At 46.1% G+C, this 25,536-nt stretch overlaps 1 protein-coding gene across 3 annotated transcripts in view; it reads right to left on the bottom strand.

Annotated features, from left to right (window-relative positions):
* The window catches only part of DOP1B (DOP1 leucine zipper like protein B), a 103,735-nt gene that overhangs the window by 77,450 nt on the left and 749 nt on the right, over nt 1-25,536 (bottom strand). For all 3 annotated transcript variants that reach the window (XR_005527738.1, XM_039228463.1, XM_039228468.1), the window contains exon 2: nt 19,416-19,580. Coding sequence is in view for 2 of the 3 variants with exons in the window: in XM_039228463.1 (XP_039084394.1) it covers nt 19,416-19,553 (138 nt within the window). In the remaining variant the exon portion in view is untranslated. The remainder of the gene's footprint in view (nt 1-19,415; nt 19,581-25,536) is intronic.

Here is a 25,536-nt window from a genome sequence, read left to right as displayed (position 1 = left end):
AACGTTAAAAAAAAATAAGGAAGGAAATTCTGACATCCCACAATGTGGACGGCCTCTGAAGGCTCTGAGCTCAGCAGAAGAAGCCAGACACAAAAGGACAAATACCGTATGACTCCCCTTACACGAGGGACCTAATGTAGATCCACAGACACAGAAAGCAGCATTGGAGAGGCTGGGGGAGGGGAAGTGGAGCTATGTTTAATGAAAATAGTTCTAGGTTTAGATGGTGTTGACTGCTGTATACTCCTGAACTGCACACTCACATAGTTGAAATGGTAAATTTTATGTTATATATATTTTATCACCCAAAAAGAAAATAGAAATGAGTGCTGTTTGACCCAACTGCTCCTGCGGCTGGGCTACAAGAACCATGAACTCTCGAGCGAGGTTTGCATGTTGGACAAACTGTAAACTCTTTCCTTATCAGAGAACAAAGAGACTCCTTTTAATAAATCCTGAAGGGACCCAGGGACTGGGGCCAGCCTCTCCCGAGTGTGTTTCTAACCCTGCATTAGCAAATGAGCCACCCTGAACCGAGTCCAGCATCCAGAACCTGAAAACTCCTGATTTCCCCTTCATCTCTTCCCAGCTGTTCGAGAGCTGCCGCGACGGGACCCCTGGTGTGGGACAGGGACGGCCATCCGACTTTGCCTCCTTCCCGCCAGCCTCTGTGCAGACACTCGCTTCTCTGGCGGGAAAAGCCCAGTGAGGATTTCCAGGGAAGTTTCATCAACTGTTTTGGTTGTTTTTCAGGAAACCAGAAACCCAAGCAAGTTAACAGATACACAGACAGACAAACAGATAGATATGGATAGATATACACATATAGTATATAGTATATATACATTTATATTACATCTACAACACACATGATAAACACTGAATAAAAATGATGCTTACTAAAAGCACAAAAAGACGAGAACTGTTCTTCAGTTATGGAAGAAACATCTCAGGAAAACTCGTGAGTCTGGAAGGAAAAAAACGGCCAGGTTTTCAAAATCACTTGGAAAAGTGCTAAATAGGAAGGAACAAGTAGGATCAAACCAGAAATAAACCTTCCTTCCTTCTTTTCCTCAAGAACTACGCTATTCTAAAAACATTCCTTCGGCTCTAATCAAGATATAATTACAATATTTTGGACTTAATTGTATGTGTAGACTCAGCAGGTTGACTTGAAAATAATAAAAAACTTACCAAACGTAAGTTTAGAAGGAAAAAAAAAAAGTTTGAACCACATCCAAGCTTCATTAATAGAGACCAGGAAGTGTCTCACTTTGCTCCACCCAAGACCACGTCTGTGCCACACTGTTTTACTTTGGCAGTAAACCGTCAGCCTATCTAACAATCTGACATCCTCTAGGACTCTCTGCACAATTTAGAAATCGTTCTGTGTTAAGAGACATGATTAAAAATTCCAGAAGGGTAGACCACGGACTCAGAAAAGTAACTTAATACACTTAAAAATAGTTTAAGATAAATTGAATGTTAAGTGTATTTTACCACAATTAAAAAAATGTTAAAGAGTCATTTAACAATAGTGCTAAGAGGGTGAGTTATATTTGATTTTGAAGAAGTTCCTAGAAGGCACTGCTCGCAACTGCTCCTGCGCAGTGATCACACTGCCTTTGGAATTCGGGATGCCAGATGCCCGTTTATAAAGACACACAAGCAAGCCCATTTTAAAGCAGGTCTCACATCAAGCGAATGGTAAAATACCAGCAGGTCTTCCTTCTGGAAGTTGGTCATCTGTAAAAGGATGTTCGTTTCATGCTACCAGAACGAAGCCAAACAGTGAGTAAGGCTGGCCAGGTGGCAAGAGCTTGAACACTCATTAAATACCTGCCAAGGGACACCCACGATGCCTTTCAGACAGAACGAAAACAGAACAGACACTGAGTAACAGCAAAGTGGCCGGGACTTCCCACCCTAAAGCAGGCTGAGGGCTGCAGGCAGAGACGGTGGCGAGCGTCACGCCTTATCTGACACGGCAGTGCCTCGGCCACCACGCCAGCCGGGGAGGGCAGGGGTGGGGAGGGCTAGAGACAGGAGGGGGACAGACAGGCCCCCAACAGCCACTACAGGATGTTGAGATTTCACAGATGACCAATGAAGTCAGCTTTTGTTTAACTGGGGGAGTGACACGGGCTCAACCCCTTTGTAAAAGAAGAGCTTCCTTCTTAAAAAAAAGGTCACGGGCTGCAACATGACTGTCCTGCGCGGACATGTCAGCTGACCGCTCAGGGCCAGCCCACGGCGCAGTGCACGGAGCGAGCAGGGTCACAGCGGCCACACCCCGGCAGGCCCCGTGCCTCTGGTTCACTCAACCTTCCGCAGGAGGCAGAGATGCACCAGAATACGTTTCTTGCTTTTAAAAATTCCTTACGTTTATTTTCGTTCCTTTCGAATCAGCTCCATCTTCTTGGTATAGCGGATATTAACTTACGCTTTCTGAGCGAACAGCACGCTGCCTGGACAGGAGCACCAGCAAAGGCTGAGCTCAGGGCAGGAGACACAGCAGACATTACAAAGCGAGGCCCGAGGGCAGAGCTGGGGGCTGTTCAGGGCCTGGGGGGGAGAGGGGGGAAGGGATGGGGGAGAGGGGCACACCACTGACTACCTGCTGATACTGCAAGCCCCAGCCCCTCCATCTCGGGAACCCATTTTTCTCAGCTCAAACAGAGCTGGCTGTGCCGTGGAGGGACTGCTGTGCTGGTCTAACTCATGAGAAGGTGAGGGAGGGGCAGGCGCCCCGTGATGAGGAACACGGGCTCGGAATCAGCTGAGCGGGGGCCCCATCGGGGCACCAGCCTTGCTCAGCTGCCCCGCCGGGCACAAGTTACCCGAGCACGCGGACCTGGTTGCGCACGCCAGACTCGAAAGGAGCTGAAAGGTCCCACATTCATCCCGTTCCCGCTTCCCCAGGGCATCGGGCTTAACAAGGAGCACACTCAACAGGAGCACGGGGTCCACCCCGGGCTCTCACTTGGGAGGACTCAGGAATCTCCACACTGGGTCAGGAAACTCCTTCTTAAAACCCAGCGTGATAGATGCATCGCTGCCTCACAGAGGGCAAGCGGCAACACGCATGTTCAAATATTGCTCTTTGATTTTCCTCTCCTGAGTTTCCCACATCTGGGTCGTAGAAGCCACTCCCTGTCACCACCAGCAGCGATTTTCCCGGGCTTTCCACACAGAAACTTTGGATGGCTAGCTGTGATGCCTTCCAGGTTTCCAGACTCCCATCTCACTCTTTCCTGGTGGCGGCCAGGTCCTGAGCCCTCCCTCACACCCAGGGTTGAATGACACCAACTCCGGAGGATTACAGGTCTGAAAAACAATGACTGACAAGCATGTAAGGGGGGCTCACTAACGGGAATCATTCTATCTGGGGGGCTGTGAGCCAAGAGGCTCAGGGATGATCGAAAAGGGTGGAGGAGGTCACAGCAGCAGAGTTAGTGACCACGTGAAAGGAAAGGGGTTAGTGGGGCAAACATGCCCCTCAGAACTAGTCTAAACACTGAAATATACATGGTACAGACAACACTACAATACTTGAAGAGTTTATACCCACAAACCAGAAGATCTAATAAAAGTAGGCCTATCGTTAAGATACTAAATGACTCAGTGTCTGGACATATGTTCTTTTCTGCTTTTCAAACGTATTTTAATCCACATACAAATGATATATTTAACAAATAAACCAAAAGCCTATTATGTGGAAATCGACTTGTTCAAGTCAGAGCCAGAAAAGCAGCAAGAGTATCTTGGGGAGAGAGTCTCATTACAAATCCCAAACACACTTCAGTCCCTAAAATTCTACTGATAGAACTCGATATTCTTTCAAATTCACAGCCGGAAGAACAGAGCAGGCATGCTCAAATGAGACTAAATGTTATCTCCTCCTCACAGAGGTTTCTCTAGAGATCTCTGGAGCAGCACTTCCCGATCCTCAATGGGTTCAGCACGGCTGTGTGGAGCTTGGGACACATTCTCCCTGAGCGGAGCCTTGGGCGACAGAATGCACTGGGCTCCTGTGACCTGCACGTGCAGCAAGAACAGAAATCAGAGTCCCGAGTCCAAAGAACAAATCTCTCCAACGCTACGCTGCCCGTTCACGCTGATCTGAACATCTCCTCTATGCTCTTCCTCTGCTCCCCAGTCCCCAAGACAAGCTGTCTGCATATAGGCAGGCGACAGGTGAACAAGCTCTTGGGGAGGGGAGGGAAAAGGCTGCGAACAAGGCACACGAGCAGGCACTCAAGGAACACCACCTCCTCAGAAACTTCTGAGGGCTTCTGCACTGAGGGTGAAAGCTGTGCAGTGGGGAGACAGCAAATCCTCTGCAGTTTCTCTGTAAATGCCTTGATGCCAGCCAGAACCACGCCTGGGCAGATGGTGAGGGCACGGATCAGCATGGGACATTTTGTGCCTTTTGAGGACACACAAACACCTCTACTGCTGAGAAACAAGTGTGCCTGCTTCTGCCCATAGAGGAAACAGGTTCCCATGGGTTAAGGATGGCCCATGGTAGTGGACTCTGTTACCAAGCTTTAGGCTGTAAAGCACAGGATATCCAAGTATACAAATCTCAATGAAGAGATGCATGGCCTCACAACCTAAAGTCTGGAGCAGTGATTCCCAAACTGGGGCAGTTCTGCCCTAGGGGACGTCTGACCAAGCCTGGAGGCATTTCTGCCTGTTATAATGGGGGCTGGGGGTGGGGCGTGGACAGAGGCCAGTATGCACAGGACAACACTCCCTGCCCCATCATGGAAAGTCACCAGTGCCGAGGCCAAGAAACCAGTCTCGGGGAGCATATTCCTGTATTTGGCTAACACAAATGGCTTAGTGACATCCTAAAAGCATCTGAATATTTTCATGCTTATGTGCTTCTCATGGTGAGTTGACTTATCCTCAGCCTTTTCCTACTGTGGCCTCAGATGTGTCTGCCACACATCAGACCTTAAATTCCCCCTTAATTAAAGAGAGGAACAAAAAAAAGTCAAGTGTTGGTTCCTTTCCTGTCTCTTTGTATTAGAGGAAAACCTTTCCAGAAGCCAGCTGGCCACACCTCATAGGTCAGAGGAGGTCACATGCTTTGTGTCTAAATTGATCCCTGCCCAGGGAAATGGAATTGCGAGGAAGAAGTCGTAGACCAGTAACATTTACCTCTGAGGCCAGGAGATGGGAGCTGCCACCTTGCAGCACATTGTCACCTGATGCCTAGACATAGCTAGGTTCTTCTGACAAGGAGGCAGGCGGTGAGCAGATGGGTAGACACCCAGCACGTGTGTCTCAGGCTTGGCAGCAGTGAGCTTGAACATAAACCTGAGAGCTCTGCTTTTTTTTTTTTTTTTTTTTTTTTAATTTATTTTAAGTGTCTTGGGGGCACCTGGGTGGCTCAGGCAGTTGAGTGTCCGACTTTGACTCAAGTCACTATCTTGAGGTTTGTGGGCTCGGGCCCCACATTGGGGTCTGTGCTGACAGCTCAGAGATGGGAGCCTGCTTCGGAGTCTGTGTCTTCCTCTCCCTCTGTTCCTCCCCTGCTCACACTCTGTCTCTCCCTCAAAACTAAATAAAGCTTTAAAAAAATTTTTTTTAAATTTATTTTAAAAGAGAGAGCCCAAGCATGCATGTGAGTGAGGGAAGGGCAGAGAGAGTAGGGGAGAGAGAGAGAGAATCCCAAGCAGGCTCCACGTTGTCAGCACAGAATCCAATGCGAGGCCCGATCCCACAAACCGTGAGATCATGACCTGAGCTGAAGTCACGAGTCGGATGCTCTACCGAATGAGCCACCCAGGCGTTCTCGGAAGCACTGCTTCCAAGCTCAGTGCCCTTTCCTTCATTCCACACCATCTGAATCTGCATACCTTCCAGATGATTGATTTCCAAGGCGCACCTCTGCCACTGAGAGAACCAGACTAAGCACAACCATCACCAAAAGCACATGAATAAGATGCAAGGCAGAACTGTGCTGCTCTGAAAAGAGCACTGCAACACTTTACAAATTGATCAGGGAATGAAATGGCACACTTTCTGGCCATATAAAGATGAGAAGTCATTAAAATAATGAATAAAGTGATGCCCGAGGAGACAGCAGTCCAGTGGACCTATAGCCTTGAGAAAACAGTGAAACAGGAGGCATCCCATCAAAATCCATGTGCGCCAGGTGGGGGCAGGGACTGCAATGTGCACCTAATTCATGCTCCCTGCTTCTGTGGGGGAAAGGCTGTGGCTGGGCCCTGGCTGCTTAGCCAGAGTAATTTTCTCCCTTGAAGATACAAGTGGAAGTAATGTGTGCCACTGAGGTCTGTGCGTGCTCCTGTATGCTGATCCCCCTTCCCATGGAACAGAATGGCAGCGAACGGATCACCTCCAGAAGCCTCATGTTACAGATGGCAGAGTCCCAGGCTTGAGTCTCTAGAATGATCATGTGGAAGAGAGCTGCCCGTCAAACACCATGCTGAACCAATACATGAATGAGAAACTCCATCTTCCTGGTGGCTCTGAATTTTTGGACAGCTTTGTTACAGCAGCTGACATTTCTGTAACTAATACAACCCAAGTGTCATCGTTATTTGATGCTGCTCCAGTAACGGCTACTGGCAAAATAGTAGGAAAAAACACTAATTCGGTATTGATTGATCATATGTATGCTTGTCTAGCTAAAGAACTCAAAACAATGAGCTGAAAATAAATTCACTAAGATGGCCAGTCTTCAGATTCTACAAGTTAATCGTTTTCCTAATACCAATATCCAGTTAAAACATATAGTAGGAAATAAACCCAGTCATAACATCAAAATACATGAGTAAAATATCTAATACATTTAGGATACAGGATGGACTTAAGCAAGAAAAACGATTAAGTTCTTAGGGACAAAAGTGAATACTTTCTCATCAATGAAGAGAATGCCTTCATTTCCATGAGGGAGAACCAACTGTCTAAAGATGTCATTTCTTCCCCCAAATAGTCTACAATTTCCACCCCTCAAAGACTCCTTTAACTTCACGAATGACTTTAAAGTTCATCTGGAGGAAAACGACCTGGTAGGAAAACTGTGAAACAGCAGAGGAGTTCGGTTGCTGTGGAGATACACATGCTCTACAGCAAGGAGGTTCAAGGGTGTCCCTTTGGCACCAATGCACACAGGTGAGCAGAACACAGACTTGTGTGTTGAAGACTGAGCTCTCCACCCACTGACTCGGCCCCTGCCCCTCCTGCGATGGACCGTGGCAAAAACAGACACATGCGGAGAGATGTTCCTCAGAGCTTCATGGAGAATCAGGAAAAACTGAAAGCAAACCAATACATCACGAAAGGGCTTCCAGACCTTGTCTCCTTCCATAAAACCTCCCTCCCTCTCTTCTCTCTCCTGCATACAAGACTAGAGCTATAGATGAACTGGTCACCTAGCCTTTTTTTTTTTTCCCCCTTATTTTATCATAAGTATTTTTTGCTCAGGTGACTGTAAGACTACTCCATCTGGACAGCTTCTTCCGTCACTATCCTGTTGAGGCATGACTTAGCCTCCTGCCATCCCCCTATGGAGGGGGTTACTTTCACTTATTTTTTTCTATTACATACAATTAAATAGCAGATTCTTACGGTTATCTTTGTGTCGTGCTTCCAGAAGATCAACACAAATCTACAGTGATCGTGTACTAACTCTCTGATCAGTAATTTGGGAAACGCAAAAGCCACAAGGAGCTAGTACTGCAGTCTCACTAAAATGGCTAAATTAAGGACTGCCCGTACCAGAGTATGGAATACCTGGACTTCCCGTACACACTGCTGAATGGGTGAAAAATGATACGACCATGCTGGAAAGTGTTTTGGCAGTTTTTTTTTTTTAAAGTTAAATATATATCCACTGGAAGCAACCCAAATGTCCATTAATAGGAAAATGGTACACATAAATGGTGTATACCCATGGCATCTTGCTCAGCAGTAAAAAGGAGTGAACTCTCCATCTATGCAACAACCAGGATGCCTCAAAATAGTTCTGCAGAGTGAAAGAGGTCAGACCAGGGAATAGAGTCTATGCCATATGATTCTGTTTATATAAAATTTGAGAAGATGCAAACTTGTCTTATGGCGATGGAAAGCAGGTCCATGGTTGCCTGGAGAGGGGCAGAGACGGGAGGGAGGGAGGGACTGCAAACGGGCATGAGGAAGCTTCTGGGGGTGACACATACACACCTATTATCTTCAAGTGGGGATAGTTTCACAGGGATAGACGTGTCAAAACTCATCAAACTATACATTTTAGTATATGTAGTTTACTGCCTGTCAACAAAGCTATAAAATTTAAAAAAAGGAAAGGAAAAAGGAAAACACCATTTGAAAAAAGATAAATAAATGGGAATGCCTGCATTTGGCTCAAATACAAGCTTGAATACATGCATTCGTGTTCAATGAGTTGTCCTTTTTGAAAAATAGCTAAGTTTAGGGGCGCCTGGGTGGCTTAGTCGGTTAAGCGTCCGACTTTCGCTTAGGTCATGATCTCGCGGTTCGTGGGTTCGAGCCCCGCGTCGGGCTCTGTGCTGACTGCCAGCTCGGAGCCTGGAGCCTGTTTCGGTCTGTGACTCCCTCTCTCTCTGACCCTCCCCTGCTCACACTGTCTCTCTCTCTCTCCTAGAAATAAATAAAAACATTAAAAAAAAATTTAAAAAAAAAAAAAAAAAGAAAAATAGCTAAGTTTAATTCAATTCCTTTCACATTAGTTTGCTCGAGTTGTTGTAACAAAATACCGTAGACCAGGGGGGCTCAAACAACAGAAATTTATTTCTCGCAGCTCTGGATGCTCGAAGTCCGAGATCGAGGTGCTGGTTGACTGGGTTCTCTTCCTGGTTTGCAGAGGGCACCTTCTCACTGTGTGCTCACAATGGGGAGAGACAGCTCTCGCTCTCTCCCTCCTCTTAGAAGGATACCTTCCTGGGGTGCCTGGGTGGCTCAATCGGTTAAGCGTCCGACTTCAGCTCAGGTCGTGATCTCACGGTTCGTGGGTTCGAGCCCCACATTGGGCTCTGTGCTAACTAGCTAGGAGCCTGGAGCCTGCTTCGGATTCTGTGTCTCCCTCTCTCTCTGACCCTCCCCTGCTCATGCTGTCTCTCTCTCTCTCTCTCAAAAAAAAAAAAAAGACATCTTCCTATTGGCTGAGGGCCCCACGCTAATGAATGACCTCATTTAACCTCAATTACCTCTTGAAGATGAGTTTCGAGACACAGTCATGCTGAGGGTTAGGCCTCCAACATATAGAGTTTGGTGGGGATAGGGGACACTTAATTCAATTCATAGCACCTTCCTTACCATGGCTGACATGAAATTTCTAATTTCATAACTTTCTTGACAGAATTTGTAAAATGAGAGCAGACAACAAGCTCTTACTCTTATCCATAAACTCAATTCTGCTAGATGAACTCCCCCTTCCCCCCCAGACAGGGTTCTGTCATTAAATTACTGTAGGAACAAATCACCTGCCCAAATTTAGACTATTTCTACCCCAGCAGATCTCAAAAAACAGCAAAAATATCCTGCTTACATGTAAAACATATACACTACCCTGGCTATAAATTATCAAAAGGGTATCAGCCTCCTGATTTCAGCAAAGAAATGTTCTTTCCAAAATGACCATGTCAGCCTCATGGTGGCATGTGTTTGAGAGGCTCACATGAGGCGGCTCCCACAACCCCAAATCCGTGACGCCCTTGCCGATCCTCAGCCCCTTCTGGAGAACCCATGGTAGGGTGAGAAGCCATAATGCCATCTGAGCCCCAATGCGTCACCTCTCGAGGGGACGAGGATTGAACAGCAGCAGAGGACCTGGCAGCCTCGGCCTCACATCAGGATCAGGAGCTCTGCCTGACATTCCATTAGCTAGGTCTCCGGGACCGAAGTTCTGGTGCCAGGAAGATCAGCACGCTGCCAACAGCAAATGGGCCTGGTGCTTACCACCGTCTTGCAAACAGTTCTACTTTACTGACCCATGAAGAGTCAGTAACTGCCAAAGACGGGCTTTCATTTCGGTCTCTTCCCAGAAGGCATTCAGGCCACATCTTTCCAATACAACCTAACACCACACTTAACTGACAACTTCTGCCCCCAGGGACACAGCAGCAGAACTAGTTGCTGGAAAATGACTATAGTATCTGCCCCAAACTGAGGTACCACACTCTAATTAGATGGGACCCCCCCAAAGTCAGGCGACAAGAGGGAACCGGGCATCACACAGGCTCAGAACTATAATTCATAAACAGTGAAGGCCGAGAGGGGCTCAGGCAGTACCCCAGGTCACCAGCTAGAGGGGATCTGGTCCAGGAGGATGAGGAGCAGTGACTTAAACCGCATCTCACCGGAAGGAGGAAGAGGTTGGAGAGGAGGACGTAGAGAGATACATAGGAAAGGGCAATGTCCCCCCCAAAAAAGATACCCCACAACCAAGCCCTTATGAGAAAGCTGGTGCAGAGCTTGTGAGGTGCAGTCAGATGGGACAGTGATCATAGGTGTTACTATCTGAATGTTTGTGTCCCACAGTGTGACGGTATTAGCGGGGGTTAGGGGTGGCTTTGGAAGGTGGCTCTTATGACCGGGGTTAGGGACCTCACTGGGGTCCCTCGCCCCTTCCGCCAGGTGAGGATGTGATCCAAGACTGCCACTGTGAACCAGGAAGCAGCCCGTACCAGGCCCTGAATCCACCGGTGCCCGGATTTGACTCCTAGCCTCCAGAACTGAGAAAGGAAGGCTGGCTATTTAGAGGCCCAGTCGGGGGTTATTTTGTTAAAGCAGCTCACACTGACTAAGACGTCAGGAAGGTGGCCCTGGGTGACTCAGAAGTTCTTGGCACACATTGAGTCACCATGCGTACAACAAGTAAAGTTCTTCACGATGTTGTGAGCAGTAAAAAAAAAGACTAAAGATGTAACACTCTACTGTTCCATAAGGGATGTGATGAAAAACCATCTGGGATTCCAGCAGAAATGAGTTTCTTGGGGGCGCCTGGGTGGCTCAGTCAGTTAAGCGTCTGACTTCGGCTCAGGTCATGATCTCACAGTTTGTGGGTTCGAGCCCCACGTTGGGCTCTGTGCTGACAGCCAGCTCAGAGCCTGGAGCCTGCTTCAGATTCTGTGTCTCCCTCTCTCTCTGACCCTCCCCTGCTCACGCTTTCTCTCTCTCAGAAATAAATAAAACATTAAAAAATATATATTTTTTAAAAGAAATGAGCTTTGTGAAGAAGCTGATTTATGTGGAAAGACCATCTGGGCTTCATTGTCAGACCCTGTTGCAGGGTAAATTGTGTCCCCCAAAATTCATATGCTGAAATCCTAACCCCTAATACCTCACATTGTGGCTATATTTGGAGACAGGGACTTTAGAAAGACAACTAAGGCAAAATGTGGCTGTCTAGGGGACGTCCAGTGTGGCTGATGCCCTCGTAAGAGATCAAGACACAGACATTCACACTGGAGAAATCACATGGGAACACAGTGAGAAGGTGGCCGCCCACAGGCCACAGAGACAGGCCACAGAGAAAGAAACCAAGTTGGCACCTTGACCTTGGACTTCTAGCCTCTAGAACTATGTGAAAGTTAATTTCCGTTAAGCCACCCAGTCTGTGGGATTTTGCTATGACAGTCTTAGCAGGCTAATACAAGACCTTGGACCAAAGGGGCTTTATCTGAACTAACACTAACAGAGAAAGGTAGTTGAGTAGAACTAGGGTAAAAATCGGGATTCAGCTCAGACTCCTAGAGTTTCCAGGCAGAAGAGTTCCCGAGTCTGATCAGATCAGTGTAGACCAGAACGGTTCACCTGGTCTCCCATTTCCAGCCCACATTCTTCCCGAAATAGTGCTAATTTGGAGATGCCACAAGGAGGCTGTGCTTTACCAAGGAGATGTCATCACTAACAGATAAGACTAAACTGAAACATGTCAAAATACCCAGAACCTCCTATTTCTCTTACTATTCATGTCACCTGCTTTCTGGCCATTTTGTGAAACAAAACAGTAATGAAAAACCACAAAAAAAAAAAAAAAAAAAAAAAGGTGCTTCATTTAGGACCAGTATGATGGGGGTTTTTTTCTTGTTAATTTTTTTTCCTTTACGTTTATTTATTTTTGAGAGACAGAGCACAAGTGGGGGAGGGGCAGAGAGAATGAGACACGGAATCCCAAAGCAGGCTCCAGACTCTGAGCTGTCAGCACAGAGCCTGACACAGGGCTCGAACTCACACCGTGAGATCATGACCTGAGTCGAAGTTGGACACCCAACAAACTGAGCCACCCAGACGCCCCAGGACCACTATGATGTTTTTTAAAAAGATGTTTTTAAATGCCCAAAGTTTATTCATTTCTACTATCCTTCATTTCCATAATCAAAGTTGTAATCCAAGCTTGGCAAGTGGTTGGGATTGCAAGAGCTCAACATTCGGGGGCGCCTGGGTGGCTTAGTTGGTTAAGCATCCGACTTTCACTTGGGTCATGATCTCGTGGTTCGTGGGTTCGAGCCCCACGTCGGGCTCTGTGCTGACTGCCAGCTCAGAGCCTGGAGCCTATTTCAGAGTCTGTGTCTCCCTCTCTCTGACCCTCCCCTGCTCACACTGTGTCTCTCTCTCTCTCTCTCTCCCCTAGAAATAAATAAAAATATTAAAAAAAAAAAAAGAGCTCAACATTCGCTTGTTAATTAAAATTTATCTAAAAATAATCAGTGAAAGATGATGGCTTGGCATCTCAGATAAACAATTCAGCAAAATCTACCCTATTCATGTTGATACACCTGAAAGCCATCAAAGATAAACTTTTCTCTACTACATAAAATTCTCAAAATCATACTGAACGTTTAGCAAAACAAAACCAAAAACCAAAAGCAAACAAACAAAAAACAGCAACATATCCTTAGAACGTGAAGACAGTCTGACAAACCAAGACTTCCCGGGGCTCAGTTTCATCCATGTGCCAAGCCTGGAGCTAGCTGAGCCCTATGTTCTGCCTATGGTTCACATTTTATAACCAGCAATCACCTCCCTTAATTAAAAAGTATCTTGACCTAACCTTACTATTAACCTAAAATCTTGTTTCCGTTTGCCTTATGAAGATCTTTTACTAACTCATCACCCATCTACTCACTCAGCCTCTGTGTACGTGCATGAGTTCAGGAAACCTGACTACCACCATGGCCTCAAATTCCTTATTCACATCAACTAGGTTCCCTGAATGCAGTTGTGAGTCTCCCGGAAGTTAGGTAATAGCTGACACTGATCAGGGCCTGCTCCATCCAGCACCTTTCCAAACCTCCAGTGACTCTGATCTGACCACAAAGGCTGCCCACTGCCACCCCGGCAGGCTCCCACGCTCGGGCTTACGGCCCACGCATCAGCCAGAGGGATTCTCCCAGCAGGCAAGACAGCGGTCACCTTGCTCAATGGCTTCTCCTCCCTTGCAGAACAGCCCCGTCATCTGCCCTGGCTACCTCTCCTCCCTCATCTCCTCTCACCTCTCCACTCCAGCCCCACCCGCCCCCTACTGTACCTTGGACACAGTCCCACGCCCCAGATGGTCTCCCCACCAGCTTGCTCACTGCATCCAGGCCTCTGCTCAAATCTCAAATGTCACATTAGCAGAGCACCCCCGCCCCCTTCCTCACCACCCTATTTCCCTTCCCAGGTTTATTTTCCCTTAGCATTCAGCACCGGATATCACATATTTATTCGTTGTCTGCCTTCTGCCAGCAAAGCCTTGTGAACTTTGTGTTCAATGCCATGTCTCCAGCACTTAGGTGTTCGATCTATCTTGGTTTTACCACTGGATTACTTTGCCAAGGCTGCTGTAACGTAGCACTACACACTGGATGACTTAAACAAGACCTCCTGAAGAGGATGGTCTTTCAGTTTTGGAGGCCAGGAGTCCCAGCGCAAGGTGTCAGCTGGCTTGTTACTTTGGAGGTTGCGAGACAGAATACGCTCCAGTCTGTTCCTCTTGTATCTGGCAGTTTGCTGGCAATCTCCAGTGGCCCTTGCCTTATAATTGCATCAGCCAGATCTCTGCCTTCATTTTCACATGCTGTCTTCCCTCTGTGCATGTCTGAGTCTGTGTCCAAATTGCCCCCTTTTATAAGGACTGTAGTCTGAGTGGATCAGGGCCCACACTCATCTAATGACTTCACTTTAACTCGATTAGCTCTGCAAAGGCCCCGTCTGCAAATAAGGTCACAGTCTGAGATACTGGGGGCGAGGACATGAACCTATCTTTTTTGGAGGACACAATACAACCCATAACAACCACTTAGCAGCTGTACGACATTGTGCAAGTTAGTTAGCCTTCATCAGTAAGATGGGTCTTAATAATCCATTGCACCTTCTTCACCTGGATAATGAAGACCGTGCCCCAGAGAGCAAAGAGGTGTACCCCTGCTCCCTTGTGTGTGCCATGCAGAGAGTGACTTGGGAAAAAGCTCAAGGGCACGGGCTTCGCAGCCAGACAGCCAGGGTTTGAGCCCCTCTGCACCTGCAAGCTCGAATATTGCACAAGTTTCTTAGTCTGAGACTAAGCATGTCTCCAGATACGCACTATTATAAAATAACGCAGGTCAAGTCCTTAGCACACAATGTGCTCTCTAGGAATGTCAGCTGTCATGGGCAGGGCCAACGACACAGTAGTGCCATTATACGGAATTGGGTACCAACTGTTACAAAAAGCTGTCCCTTTAAACTTCTATTCAATATCACTCATATCCAACTGCCTGCTGACATCAAGTGGGGACATCCACCAGATACATCAAACTAACCCATCTCCTGCCCACCCCATGGAGAGAGGGTCCCCCTAGGCTCCCCATTGCAACTTGTGGCTTCTCAAGCCCACAGCCTGGGAGAAAATCTGTGAGTCCTACCTGACTCCTCTTTTTCTCTTGTATCCCAAATCCAATTCATGAGCAAATCCTGTCACACCCTCAAAGTGTATCAGAATGCAAACCCTTCTCCACTGCCGCACCTATGTTACAGCAACAGCTCCTAAATGGGCCCCATTTCCGCCGTGCCTGACCCCTTACCCACTTTCTAACCCCTGCAGAGCTACTAGAGCCGGCCCCAGCAGGCTAAGCCAGGCTACACTGCTCGCTCAGCTCCCCTCCAGCCCCTCTCACCTCCCCCCCAACTCCCTGACTCAGTAGCCACGGTCTGACTCCAGTTTTAAAGGACCTACAAGACTGGATGCCCTCCCCACTCCTTACCTCTATGGCCTGTGTCCTACACTTTTCCCATCCCTCGTTTGCTTTCTGACCTCCCTGGCCTCAGACACACCAGAGCCTCTGCACTCAGTCAAAGGACGCCTTCTCAGCAAAGCCTTCCTTAAAGACCTCATTTAATATCACAACGCGTCCTCAGCACTCACTGTCCCCTGCCTTCTTTATGTTCCCACTTGCTCATCACTATCTACCCTCCTGTATATTTGGTTTATCATCCAGCATTGCCCTGATCCCCATGCGGGCAGGGTCTTGTTGGTTTTGTCACCTGCTCTGCCCTGACACCTGGGACAGTCCTAGCACATTACAGGGACTCACACAGCTACAGAATGAATAGCCAATGCTTTGAAAGCTCCTCCAAGAAGGGTTCATCTGTACTTGATAACCTGCATTTTAAAAGGTGGGATAAGGGGCACCTGGCTGGCTCAGTCGGGAGAATGAATGACTCCTGATCTCCGGGTCATGAGTTTGAGCCCCAGGTTGGGTATGGAGATTATTTAAATAAATAAACAAACAAACAAATAAATAAAAGGTGAGTTAAAATGATTAAACACGTTAGGAAGTTTTTCAGGCATATTGAAACAAGGCTTCTTTCTTTGAAAAAATTTTTAATAGTTTTTTTTTTAAATGTTTTATTTATGAGAGAGAGAGACAGCATGAGCAGGGGAGGGTCAGAGAGAGAGGGAGATACAGAATCTGAAACAGGCTCCAGGCTCTTAGCTAGCTGTCAGCATAGAGCCCGAAGCAGGGCTTGAACCCATGAACCACGAAATCATGACCTGAGCCAAAGTCGGACGCTTAACCGACTGAGTCACCCAGGCGCCCCGAAACAAGGCTTCTTTAACAGACTACCTCATGGCTTGAGAACTGCGTGTACCAACTTTATTATCGTACCTATCTCAAAATGCCTATGTTCCTAAATAAATGTATTCATGGATTGGAAGATTTAATACTGTTCACACGGCAATGCTCTCCAAAGTGATCTACTGAGTCAATGTAATTCCTGTCAAAATCCCACTTGGCTTGTTGGCAGAAACTGACACGCTGATCCTAAAATGCGTATGGAATTTCAAGGGATCCACAACAGCCAGAACAACGGTGAGAAGAACAACAAAGTTAGAGCAACAAAGTCATTTCCCCAATTCAGAATTTACTATAAAGCCTCAATAATCAAAATGTGTGGTGCTGGCCTAAGGATAGACAGATCAATGGAAAAGAAATGGAAATCCAGACATAAACTCAACTTATGGCCAAGTGATTTTCGACAAGGGTGCCCAGGCCCTCGGAAAGAACAGTGTCTTCAACAGATGGTGCTAGAACAACTGGATCTCCTCATGTAAAAGAATACACTTGGAGCCTTACTTCACACCACATGTAAAACTTAACTCCAGATGGATCAAAGACCTAAACCTAAGATCTAAAACTATTCTCAGAAGAAAACACAGAGGCAAATCTTCACGATTTTGGATTTGGCAACAATTTCTCAGATATGACATCAAAAGCACAAGCAATAGAATAAGTAGATAGCTTGGACTATATAAAATTAAAAGCTTTTTGAATAAAGGGTGCCATCAAAAAGGTGAAAAGACAACACAAGAATGGGAAAAAAATTTCTGCAAACCATATAGCCAATAAGGGCCTAGTATCCAGAATATGTAAAGAACTGTTACAAATCGACAACAAAAAGACAACCCAGTTTAAAAAATGGGCATAGATTTTGAGCAGAAATTTCTCCAAAGAAGATATACAGGGGCACCTGGGTGGCTCAGTCAATTGAGCATCCAACTCTTGGTGTCAGCTCAGGTCATGATCTCATGGTTTATGAGTTTGAGCCCTGAATCGAACTCTGCATTGATGGTGCAGAGCCTGCTGGGGATTCTCTTCCTCTCTCTCCCCCTTTCTCAAATAAATAAACTTAAAATATATGTGTGTGTGTGTGTCTGTATGTATACAGACACACACACACACACCTATATCTGTGTATATATACACACAGATGGCCAATTAGCATTTGAAAACATACCCAAATTATTAGTCATTAGGAAAATGCAAATCAGACCAACAATGAGACACCACTATGATAGATATCATCAAAAAATTTTTTAAATCTAAAAATAAGTGTTAGTGAAGATATGAAGAAACTCGAATGTTCATACATGGCCAGTGGGCATGTAAACTGGTGCCACCTCAGAAAACAGTCTGGGGGGTGGTTCCTCAAGAAGTTAAGCATAGAATTACCATGTGACTCAGTAATTCCACTCCTAGGGCTCTACCCCACAGGAGTGAAGACAGATGTTGAAACAAAAATGTGTCCACAAATGTTCACAGCAGCACTATCCATGAGAGCCGAAAGGCAGAAACACAGGTGTCCATCAATAGATGAATGGATACACAAAACATGGTCTATCTCTACAATGGAGTGTTATTCAGCCACAAAAGTCAATGAAGCAATGGCACACACTACCACATGGATGAACTCTGAAAACAGGCTGAGTGAACGAAGCCAGACACACAAGGGCAGTGTATGTGTGCATTTTTATGAAACGTCCACAGGCAGAGAAGTAGATTAGTGGTGGCCAGGGCCAGGGCATGGAGGTGGGGGGAGATGGGGAGAGTTTCCTCTTGGGGTGGTAAAAACCTTCTGGAATTAACGGTGATGACTGCACAACATTGCAAAGGTAGTAAAAGCCGTGTAACCGTATGTTCTAAAATGGTTAAATGGCAAATTTCTAGGTAACGTGAATTTTACCTCAATGAAATAATAATGGACACACCTGTCCCAAAATAAGTATGCTATTTTTAGATTCCAGGAGAGTCCAGCACTAAATGTTGGAAACGTCTAGAAGTAGTGAATATGCCTAAATCCCATTCCAGCGCTTCTCCTTTTCCCCTAAAAGAGAGACCCACCTCCACGAATGACAGTGACTATCCTGTTTAGTTTGCACATTCCTGAGTCAGAGCTCTACAGCCAAAGAACTCTTGAGCTCTTATCTGCTGTTTTATTACATCTAGTTATCCCAGCCAGAGCCAGCCGTGGCATTCACAAGTGATAAATATACCTTGAAAGACACCACGTAGTTTTCTGGCCACTACCTGTCATCACTGACTACCTCCTCTGTGCCTGACGGGCATCTGTTTGGCAGTCGGTGCTGGACCACACCCATGGTCAGGCTGCTGGAATTCTTCACTCCCTCCCCACAGTCCCTCCCGCATTCCCTGAACGCATCAATTCTTCCCCTTTGTTAGAGGACCCTGGCGTGTGTGACCTGGTGAGTGGAGATCTGCAGAGGAGGTATGGGTATCTCTCAAGTCCATTATGGCTCTAGGGTTCCAAAATCAGGTATCCTGGCCACAGGCCTTGGCCAGGCACGAACGGAGCCCGGGAATAGAGCCTTCCAGCCCAAATATCTTCTACCGACACCAGAAGCACTGGGCATTACTAGGTCATCCTCCTGGGCAGCATGGGAACACACGGCGGTCCCATCTATAGGATGCAAGGTCAAACCTGCATGTGACCAGTTTTGCTCTTCCTAGACTTGGCCCTTTTCTCCTAGTCCAAGTACGCTCACAATCTCTGGGCAGATTTCAATATTTATGTCATCCTTTGGTCTTCCATGAGTTACCAATCTGCAGTAAAAATGGCCATAAAGTAAACCAAAAAAGAAAAAGCCATAAAAATCCTAAGTGATACATGAAAAATAATTCATCTTTGAATAAATAATTGGATAACTTTAAAGTTTATCTTGTTTAGATGTAACTATAGTTGAGAAAAACACTGTTTGGCTATTCCATTGACTACATTCATGGTATAATTCTAGGCGCAGGGAAAAATAAAAAGCCAGAAGGAGATAAGTATACTGACCAGGATAACAGCAGGTAACTGAGTGACAGAACTATGGGTAGTTTTTCTTATCAGCATTTTCTAATTGTTATAATCAGCACATTGTATAACAACAACAAAAAAAGATAATTCCCTGGCTGGCTCCATAGGTAGAACATGCAATTCTTAATCTCAGGGTCCTGAGTTCAAGCCCCATATTGGGTGTAGAGCTTACTCAAATAAATAAAACTTAAAAAATAAAAGAAAATCTTTTTGAAAAAACGGTAATTTCTTGAAATAATAAAAAGACAGCTGTGTCCCTACCTCCATGCAATCCAAACACTCTCCAGCCCACCTACCTTGTTGAGCTTGCCCAGTGAAGATATGAGATCCGCCCATTCACTCGAGGACTCGAAATTTCTTAAAGCCTTTTCAATCACCGAAGAGTAATTTCTGTATCTGTAATCATTTAGGAGTTCCTGCTCTTCTGGATCCATCTTACATTCTCACAGCAGAGAAAGGATCTAAAAGTGAATCAAGAAATAAATGAGGAAGCTACTCAAGGACACAAAGTGTTCTCAGCCCAGAGCTACAGAGGACACACATCCACAAACACTACTGTGCACAAACGCACCCAGCAATCCAATTCAAATATTTAGCAAGGCTCCTGGGCCAGGCACCGTGGCAGATAAAAAGACAAACAGTTCCGGCCCTCTTGGATTCTGAGGGAGATAAATGGACAGAGCAGAAAAGAATAAAAAATGCTAGGATTCCTCTGAGTTCATGAAATTAATTCTAGGAGTGAAACTTACAAAGCGGCAAACCAGATATTGTTGCCCACCGGTAATTCTGAATGCAGGTGGCCCTTCCCACTGAAGGGCATTTATAAAGGCTAAGGAAGAGCAGGTCAATGCTATTACCCAGAACAACCTCTTTAGAGATCTAGTCCTTTTTGACTAGACTATGTTAGAAGACTGGAAATATTCTAGAAAAAGATCTGATGGGGAGGGGGGGGAAGTTTAAAGTATAAGGATGTAAGAATGCAGTGTCTGACATCAGTGTTTCCAGAAATGCATCATGTGCCTGTTTGGTTACTGAGCTCTAATCACCCAGCTATCTCCCCAACCAGGCACTGTCCTGAAAGCTTCACGCCTCAGCATGAAGAGTCTGGATGTGGGGTGGTGACGCCAGGGCATAAGCAATCACCATTTTATTCTTCTTGCCCTTGTATATTCTTTAACGGATTCTTTTATTTTTCCCTGTGGCTACATCCATTCATTATGTATGAACCACTGCAGATGGTATAAAGCCTGAGACTGTTATGGCCTAATCCCAGCTCCAACAGCAACCATTTCCTCTTCTTTTTATCCTCAGTACGACAAAAGGAAGCAAAAAATAACACATAATAGTGCACTGATTTGACTTTGTGGAAATATCTTTCATTTAAACATTACAATGTATGCAGTACAAGTGCGTGCTTAGGTCAAGTTTTGTTTTTAGTCCTTCAGTAAAAAAAGATCTGTAGGTCAACCTATCAGTTTATTCAAACAAATTACAACTCTGGAAACTATTCCAGGGGCGCTTATGTGCGTCAGTTGGTTAAGCATCTCACTTCGGCTCAGGTCATGATCTCCTGGTTCCTGGGTTTGAGCCCTGCACTGGGCACACTGCTGTGACCCCAGAGCCCACTTCAGGTCTTCTCTCTCCCTCTCTCTCTCTCAAATAAATAAACATTAAAAAAAAAGTTATTCCACAAGATATGGAAATGTTGAATCGTCCCCTTGATCTGTCACCAAGTTCCTTACTTTGGCATTTTCTCAAAAAGGCTGCCTTAGGGTTCTGATTTGCCCTCCTTCTTTAGTTTTCATATGATTAAGATCTATCTAAAGTGTGGCAGGCATCTACCCTAAAATTCCCTGTCCTCTTTTCCATACTAAGGGAACCCTAAGTTTGCTTGGGGCAGCACTAATAGTTCCCTGCCTCCCTTGCAGCTAGGTGGCCATGCGGCAGTTCTAGGCAATGAACAGTCAGTAGAAGCTGGTGGTGGGGCCTCCAGGAAAGCGGTTTGAAAGGGGGTAGACTCTTGGCATGGGCCTCCTGCCCTTCACACTTGCCCTTCTTACTGCCTGAAACAAAAGTTTGAGGTTGGAGGTAAAGCCACGTGTGGCAACCACGAAGAAACAACCGTCCACAGCCTGCAACTTTTGTGGGTAAGTGGGTAAGTGGAAAGATAGCAGCTGAGGCCAGAGACGGCTTTAAGAAGGCACTACATGAATCCTGGACACTCTGCCTCTGGACTTGACGTTTTCTGCCCAGAAGAGCTGATGTAAGCCACCATTCAACCACATTCTGTGATACTCGCCACCAAACACAATCAAGCCTGATGGATATACAAGGCTAACAGTCACTAGTACATAGTCTGAAAAGAGACTAAAATGTAGAGCAATGTGATGTAATTAAATACACTGAGAATGCTGTAGTGAGTTTGCTAACCAAGTTGCACACAGTCAGTCAAAATGGCAAAATCACAGATGAAAGAAACTGAACCGTAGCGGCGCCTGGGCGGCTCAGTTAAGCATCTGACTCTTGGTTTTGGCTCAGGTCATGATCTCACAGCTTGTGGGTTTGAGCAACACATCAGGCTCTAAGCTGACAATGTGGAGACTGCTTGGGATTCTCTCTCTCCGCCTCCCTCCTCCCAACCCCCAGCATCTCACTTGCTCTCAAAGAAATAAATAAACTTAAAGACAAGAAAGAAAGAAACTGAACTGCAGATACGACGCGTTCTTGAGGCCTGGATCTCACTTACTGGCCATGGCAAAGTTCTAAGAATCCCATGATATCTGCTAGTTCCGGTCATTCTGGGCCCACTCCGATCTTCCCAAGGCCACCTCAACTTTCAAGCTTCTCATGCTGGTAGCCTTTCTACCTCTCAAGAGGACTGTGTAGCGGACTCCTTTCAGCCCACACACTCCTCTGGCCCGACCAGCCTTGTGCTGGCTTCTACTTCTCTGCGGGTCCCTTCTTCTCTGCAGACTGACCCTCCTCTACCTACTGCGATTGTTGCCATTACCTGGCACCAAGGTTTGGGCCTCTTTCTCTCTTTTTATCCTCGGTCATCTCCCCATTTCTATACCTCACAAATACCATCTTCATGCTAATGACCCATGGATTTATAATGCCTGCCCAAATGTTCCCCTCTGAGGTCCAAATTCATGCAGTTGTCTGCTTGACTCTTCCACCCGGATGTGGCATAGGTGTCTCAGACATAGCGCATCCCAAATGTCCATCAACAAAATGCGGTCTAGCCATACAATGAACAGAGTACTGACGGACACTAGGGTAAGGGTGAACCTGAGAAATACATAATATAGTGGAAGAAGCCGCACAGAAGGTCACATGCTGCAGGATTCCATTCATACTACGTGCCCAGAACACGTAAAGCTGCAGAGATGACAAGCAGATTAGTGGTCGCCCAGGGAAGGTAGTAGCAGCAGGGACTAACTGCAAATGGGCCACAGGGATCTCCCTGGGGTAACGCAGATGTGTGAAAACTGGATTATGGCAACGGTTGCACAAATTACTAAAAATCACCGAATTGTACAGTTCAAAGAAGGTTATGGTCTATAAATTCCACTTCAATAAAGCTGTTTCTAAGAAAACCCTATACTGCTGGGGCGCTTGGGTGGCTCAGTTAGTAGAGCGTCCGACTCTTGATTTTGGCTCAGGTCACAAGCTCACGGTTTGGGAGTTCGCCCTGTGTCTGGCTCTGTGCTGACAGTGCAGAACCTACTTGGGATTCTTTCTCTTCCTTCCTTCTCTGCCCCTCCCCTGTGTGTGTGTGCGCGTGCACGCACATGAATATGTGTGCATAAGCATGCGCACTCTCTCAAAATAACTTTAAAAAAAACTATCCTTAAAAAAAGTTTTTTTTAATCTTTATTTACTTTTGAGAGAGAGAGAGAGAGAGAGAGAGAGAGCAGGGGAGGAACAGAGAGGGAGACACAGAATCTGAAGCAGGCTCCAGGCTCTGAGCTGTTGGCACAGAGCCCAACATGGAGCTCAAACTCACTAGCTATGAGATCATTACCTTAGCCCAAGTCAGATGCTTAACCAACTGAGCCACCTAGGCATCCCCCCCCCCAAAAAAAACGATACTCTTGATGCGACCTGCTCAACATGCTCCTTCTCGAGTCTTCCTTTCCTCAGAAAGTAGCCCCACCGTTCACGAGACCTCTGACATCATCCTGGACTCTTCTCTTCATCTGCCACACTCAACCCAAGCCCCGACTGCTCTTCCAAAACACCTGTGGCCTCAATTGCTCTCCATCTCCACTGCACCCCTGTGTAAGAAGCCAACTTTCCCTTACAAGCTTGCAGATATTTCCTGATGCTTCTCCTTTACTCTTGCCTCCCTCCAATGCATTTTCACATAGCACCTCAAGAATCCTTTTAAAACATAAATTACAGTACATCTCCACCATGTTTATTATTTTTTAATGTTTACTTTGAGAGAGAGAAACAGAGCATGAATGGGGGAGGGGCAGAGAGAGAGAGGGAGACAGAATCCAAAGCAGGCTCCAGGCTCTGAGCTGTCAGCACAGAGCCTGAAGCGGGGATCGAACTCATGAACCGCAAGATCATGACCTGAGCCGACGTTGGACGCTTAACTGACTGAGCCACCCAAGTGCCCCTATATCCCCACCGTGTTTAAACTCTTCCTATTAAGCGTATAATAATCCAAACTTCCTCACCCCTCACCCCGTGGCCTATAAGGCTCCATCTATCTCTTTTCGAGGCACCCTGCTTGTCCTATGGCTAACACAGCCTATCACAGAGCCTTTATGTATAATGTGGCTTTCGGCGAAAATATACTATACTATATGAAGGCACACAGTAAAACTGCCCACTGATTCTTGGGAAGGCTTGTCCCTTTTTCTGAAATACTAGCCATCACACTCTTTAAAAATATTACAGGAAGGTAATGAGAAACGGTACTTTATTTTCCCAAGTAAGGAGTTAGTACGTCCAAAGAGACCATAACTGGGTTTTCTCCCCCAGGAAAATCCAGCATCTCTGAACCACTGCAAAACCCCATGCATAGTCTGTTCACTATATTAAGTGTCTAAGTACTGGGAAAAGAAACGTGGAAAAAAAAAAATACCAGGGTTCCCCTTTCATAGTTCAGAACATAACTGAAAGAGGAAATACCTAAACACATAATTCCAATTTAAGGTGGCACACGCAGGGACAGACGGTGTACCGACGTAACACTGGCACAAGGAAGGACGGAGGAAGCCCAACTACCAGCAGAGGGGTCCTCAAAGTCCACGGGTGTGGGCAGCTAGTTAGTAGGAAGAGAGCCTCTGTCAGCGATTGGGTTTGTGTTTAGGAAGTGGCACCACTGCTCCTGGCAAAGAAGGTGTTGGCCAGCTAAGGGCAGGTAATCTGGAGGGCAGGTTCAATGTTATGGCTGGCTATGTGACGAAAGTACTCTTTGGTGTAACTTAAAGCACAGATGAGAAGTTTGGCAATAGTCATTCAAGCAAGCTCCTTCATTTCAAAATTTGGGGCATTCAATACTATGCTACTACACAAGCCTTCTGGGCTCGGTAAATCCATCGTTATGCCTGCATTTATCTTATGCAACACACAAGAAGCCTAGGAGATGGGTATTATCTTGAGGCTGCTCAAGAGGAAGATAGTAGGAATCAGACAAACTGGCCAGGGCCCTCAGCAACCGACTAGCCGAGTTAGGAATCCAGCTCAGGTCAGCCCCCTGGCACGGAGCCTTTACTACATTATGCTGCAAGTAAAATGAACAGTTCGGCCCTCAAATAGGTCTTTCGACAATGATCTTGCAATCTACCCTGAATCCCTTTCCTGTGAGAGGCTCAGCTCAGTAAAACTGAGAGAGTTCCACAGCCTAACAATACACAAAGGAGTAATCATATAAACAAGTACATCTGACCAGAAGTATCCGCCTTAAAATCGAAAATGTCAGCAAGAAATCTCTCACCTTATCCATTTCTAATTTCTTAGAAAAACAAGTTCAGGTGAAAAATCAACTGCCCAGATCAGAAGTTAATTGTAAAGACAGTTACATGAAAGAACATTGGGATAAGATGAAAACAGAGAAAAATGACAAATAGCCACCCTCTCCCAAGAACATCAGATAACGAGCCTTAGTCTACAGCACGTAAACACTCTCCGGCCATTGGTTTAATCAACTCTGGGGCACGTTATTTTGAATTTGGTCTTTCAGAGTGGTAATTAAATTACAGTGGAAAAAATTTAAGACCCTAACGGGAGTGGGCTTGGAGAAGGGTGGGAGGGGAAGGCCTCCATCGCCTAACCAAAAAATCCTACAAAGCTTTCTCCAAATATTGAGCAACTGTCCCAGGTTAGGGAAACACCTGCGGCTAAGAGTCTTCATACGCAGCCCTACGAGTTGCTGAAGGTACAACCTCGCCGGCCGCA

The sequence above is a fragment of the Hyaena hyaena genome, unplaced genomic scaffold (assembly GCF_003009895.1).
Source record: "Hyaena hyaena isolate Hyena2069 unplaced genomic scaffold, ASM300989v1 scaffold_2, whole genome shotgun sequence".
Lineage (NCBI taxonomy): Eukaryota > Metazoa > Chordata > Mammalia > Carnivora > Hyaenidae > Hyaena > Hyaena hyaena.
Note: the sequence above shows the minus strand (reverse complement) of the source record. Positions and strands in the feature narration are given on the sequence as shown.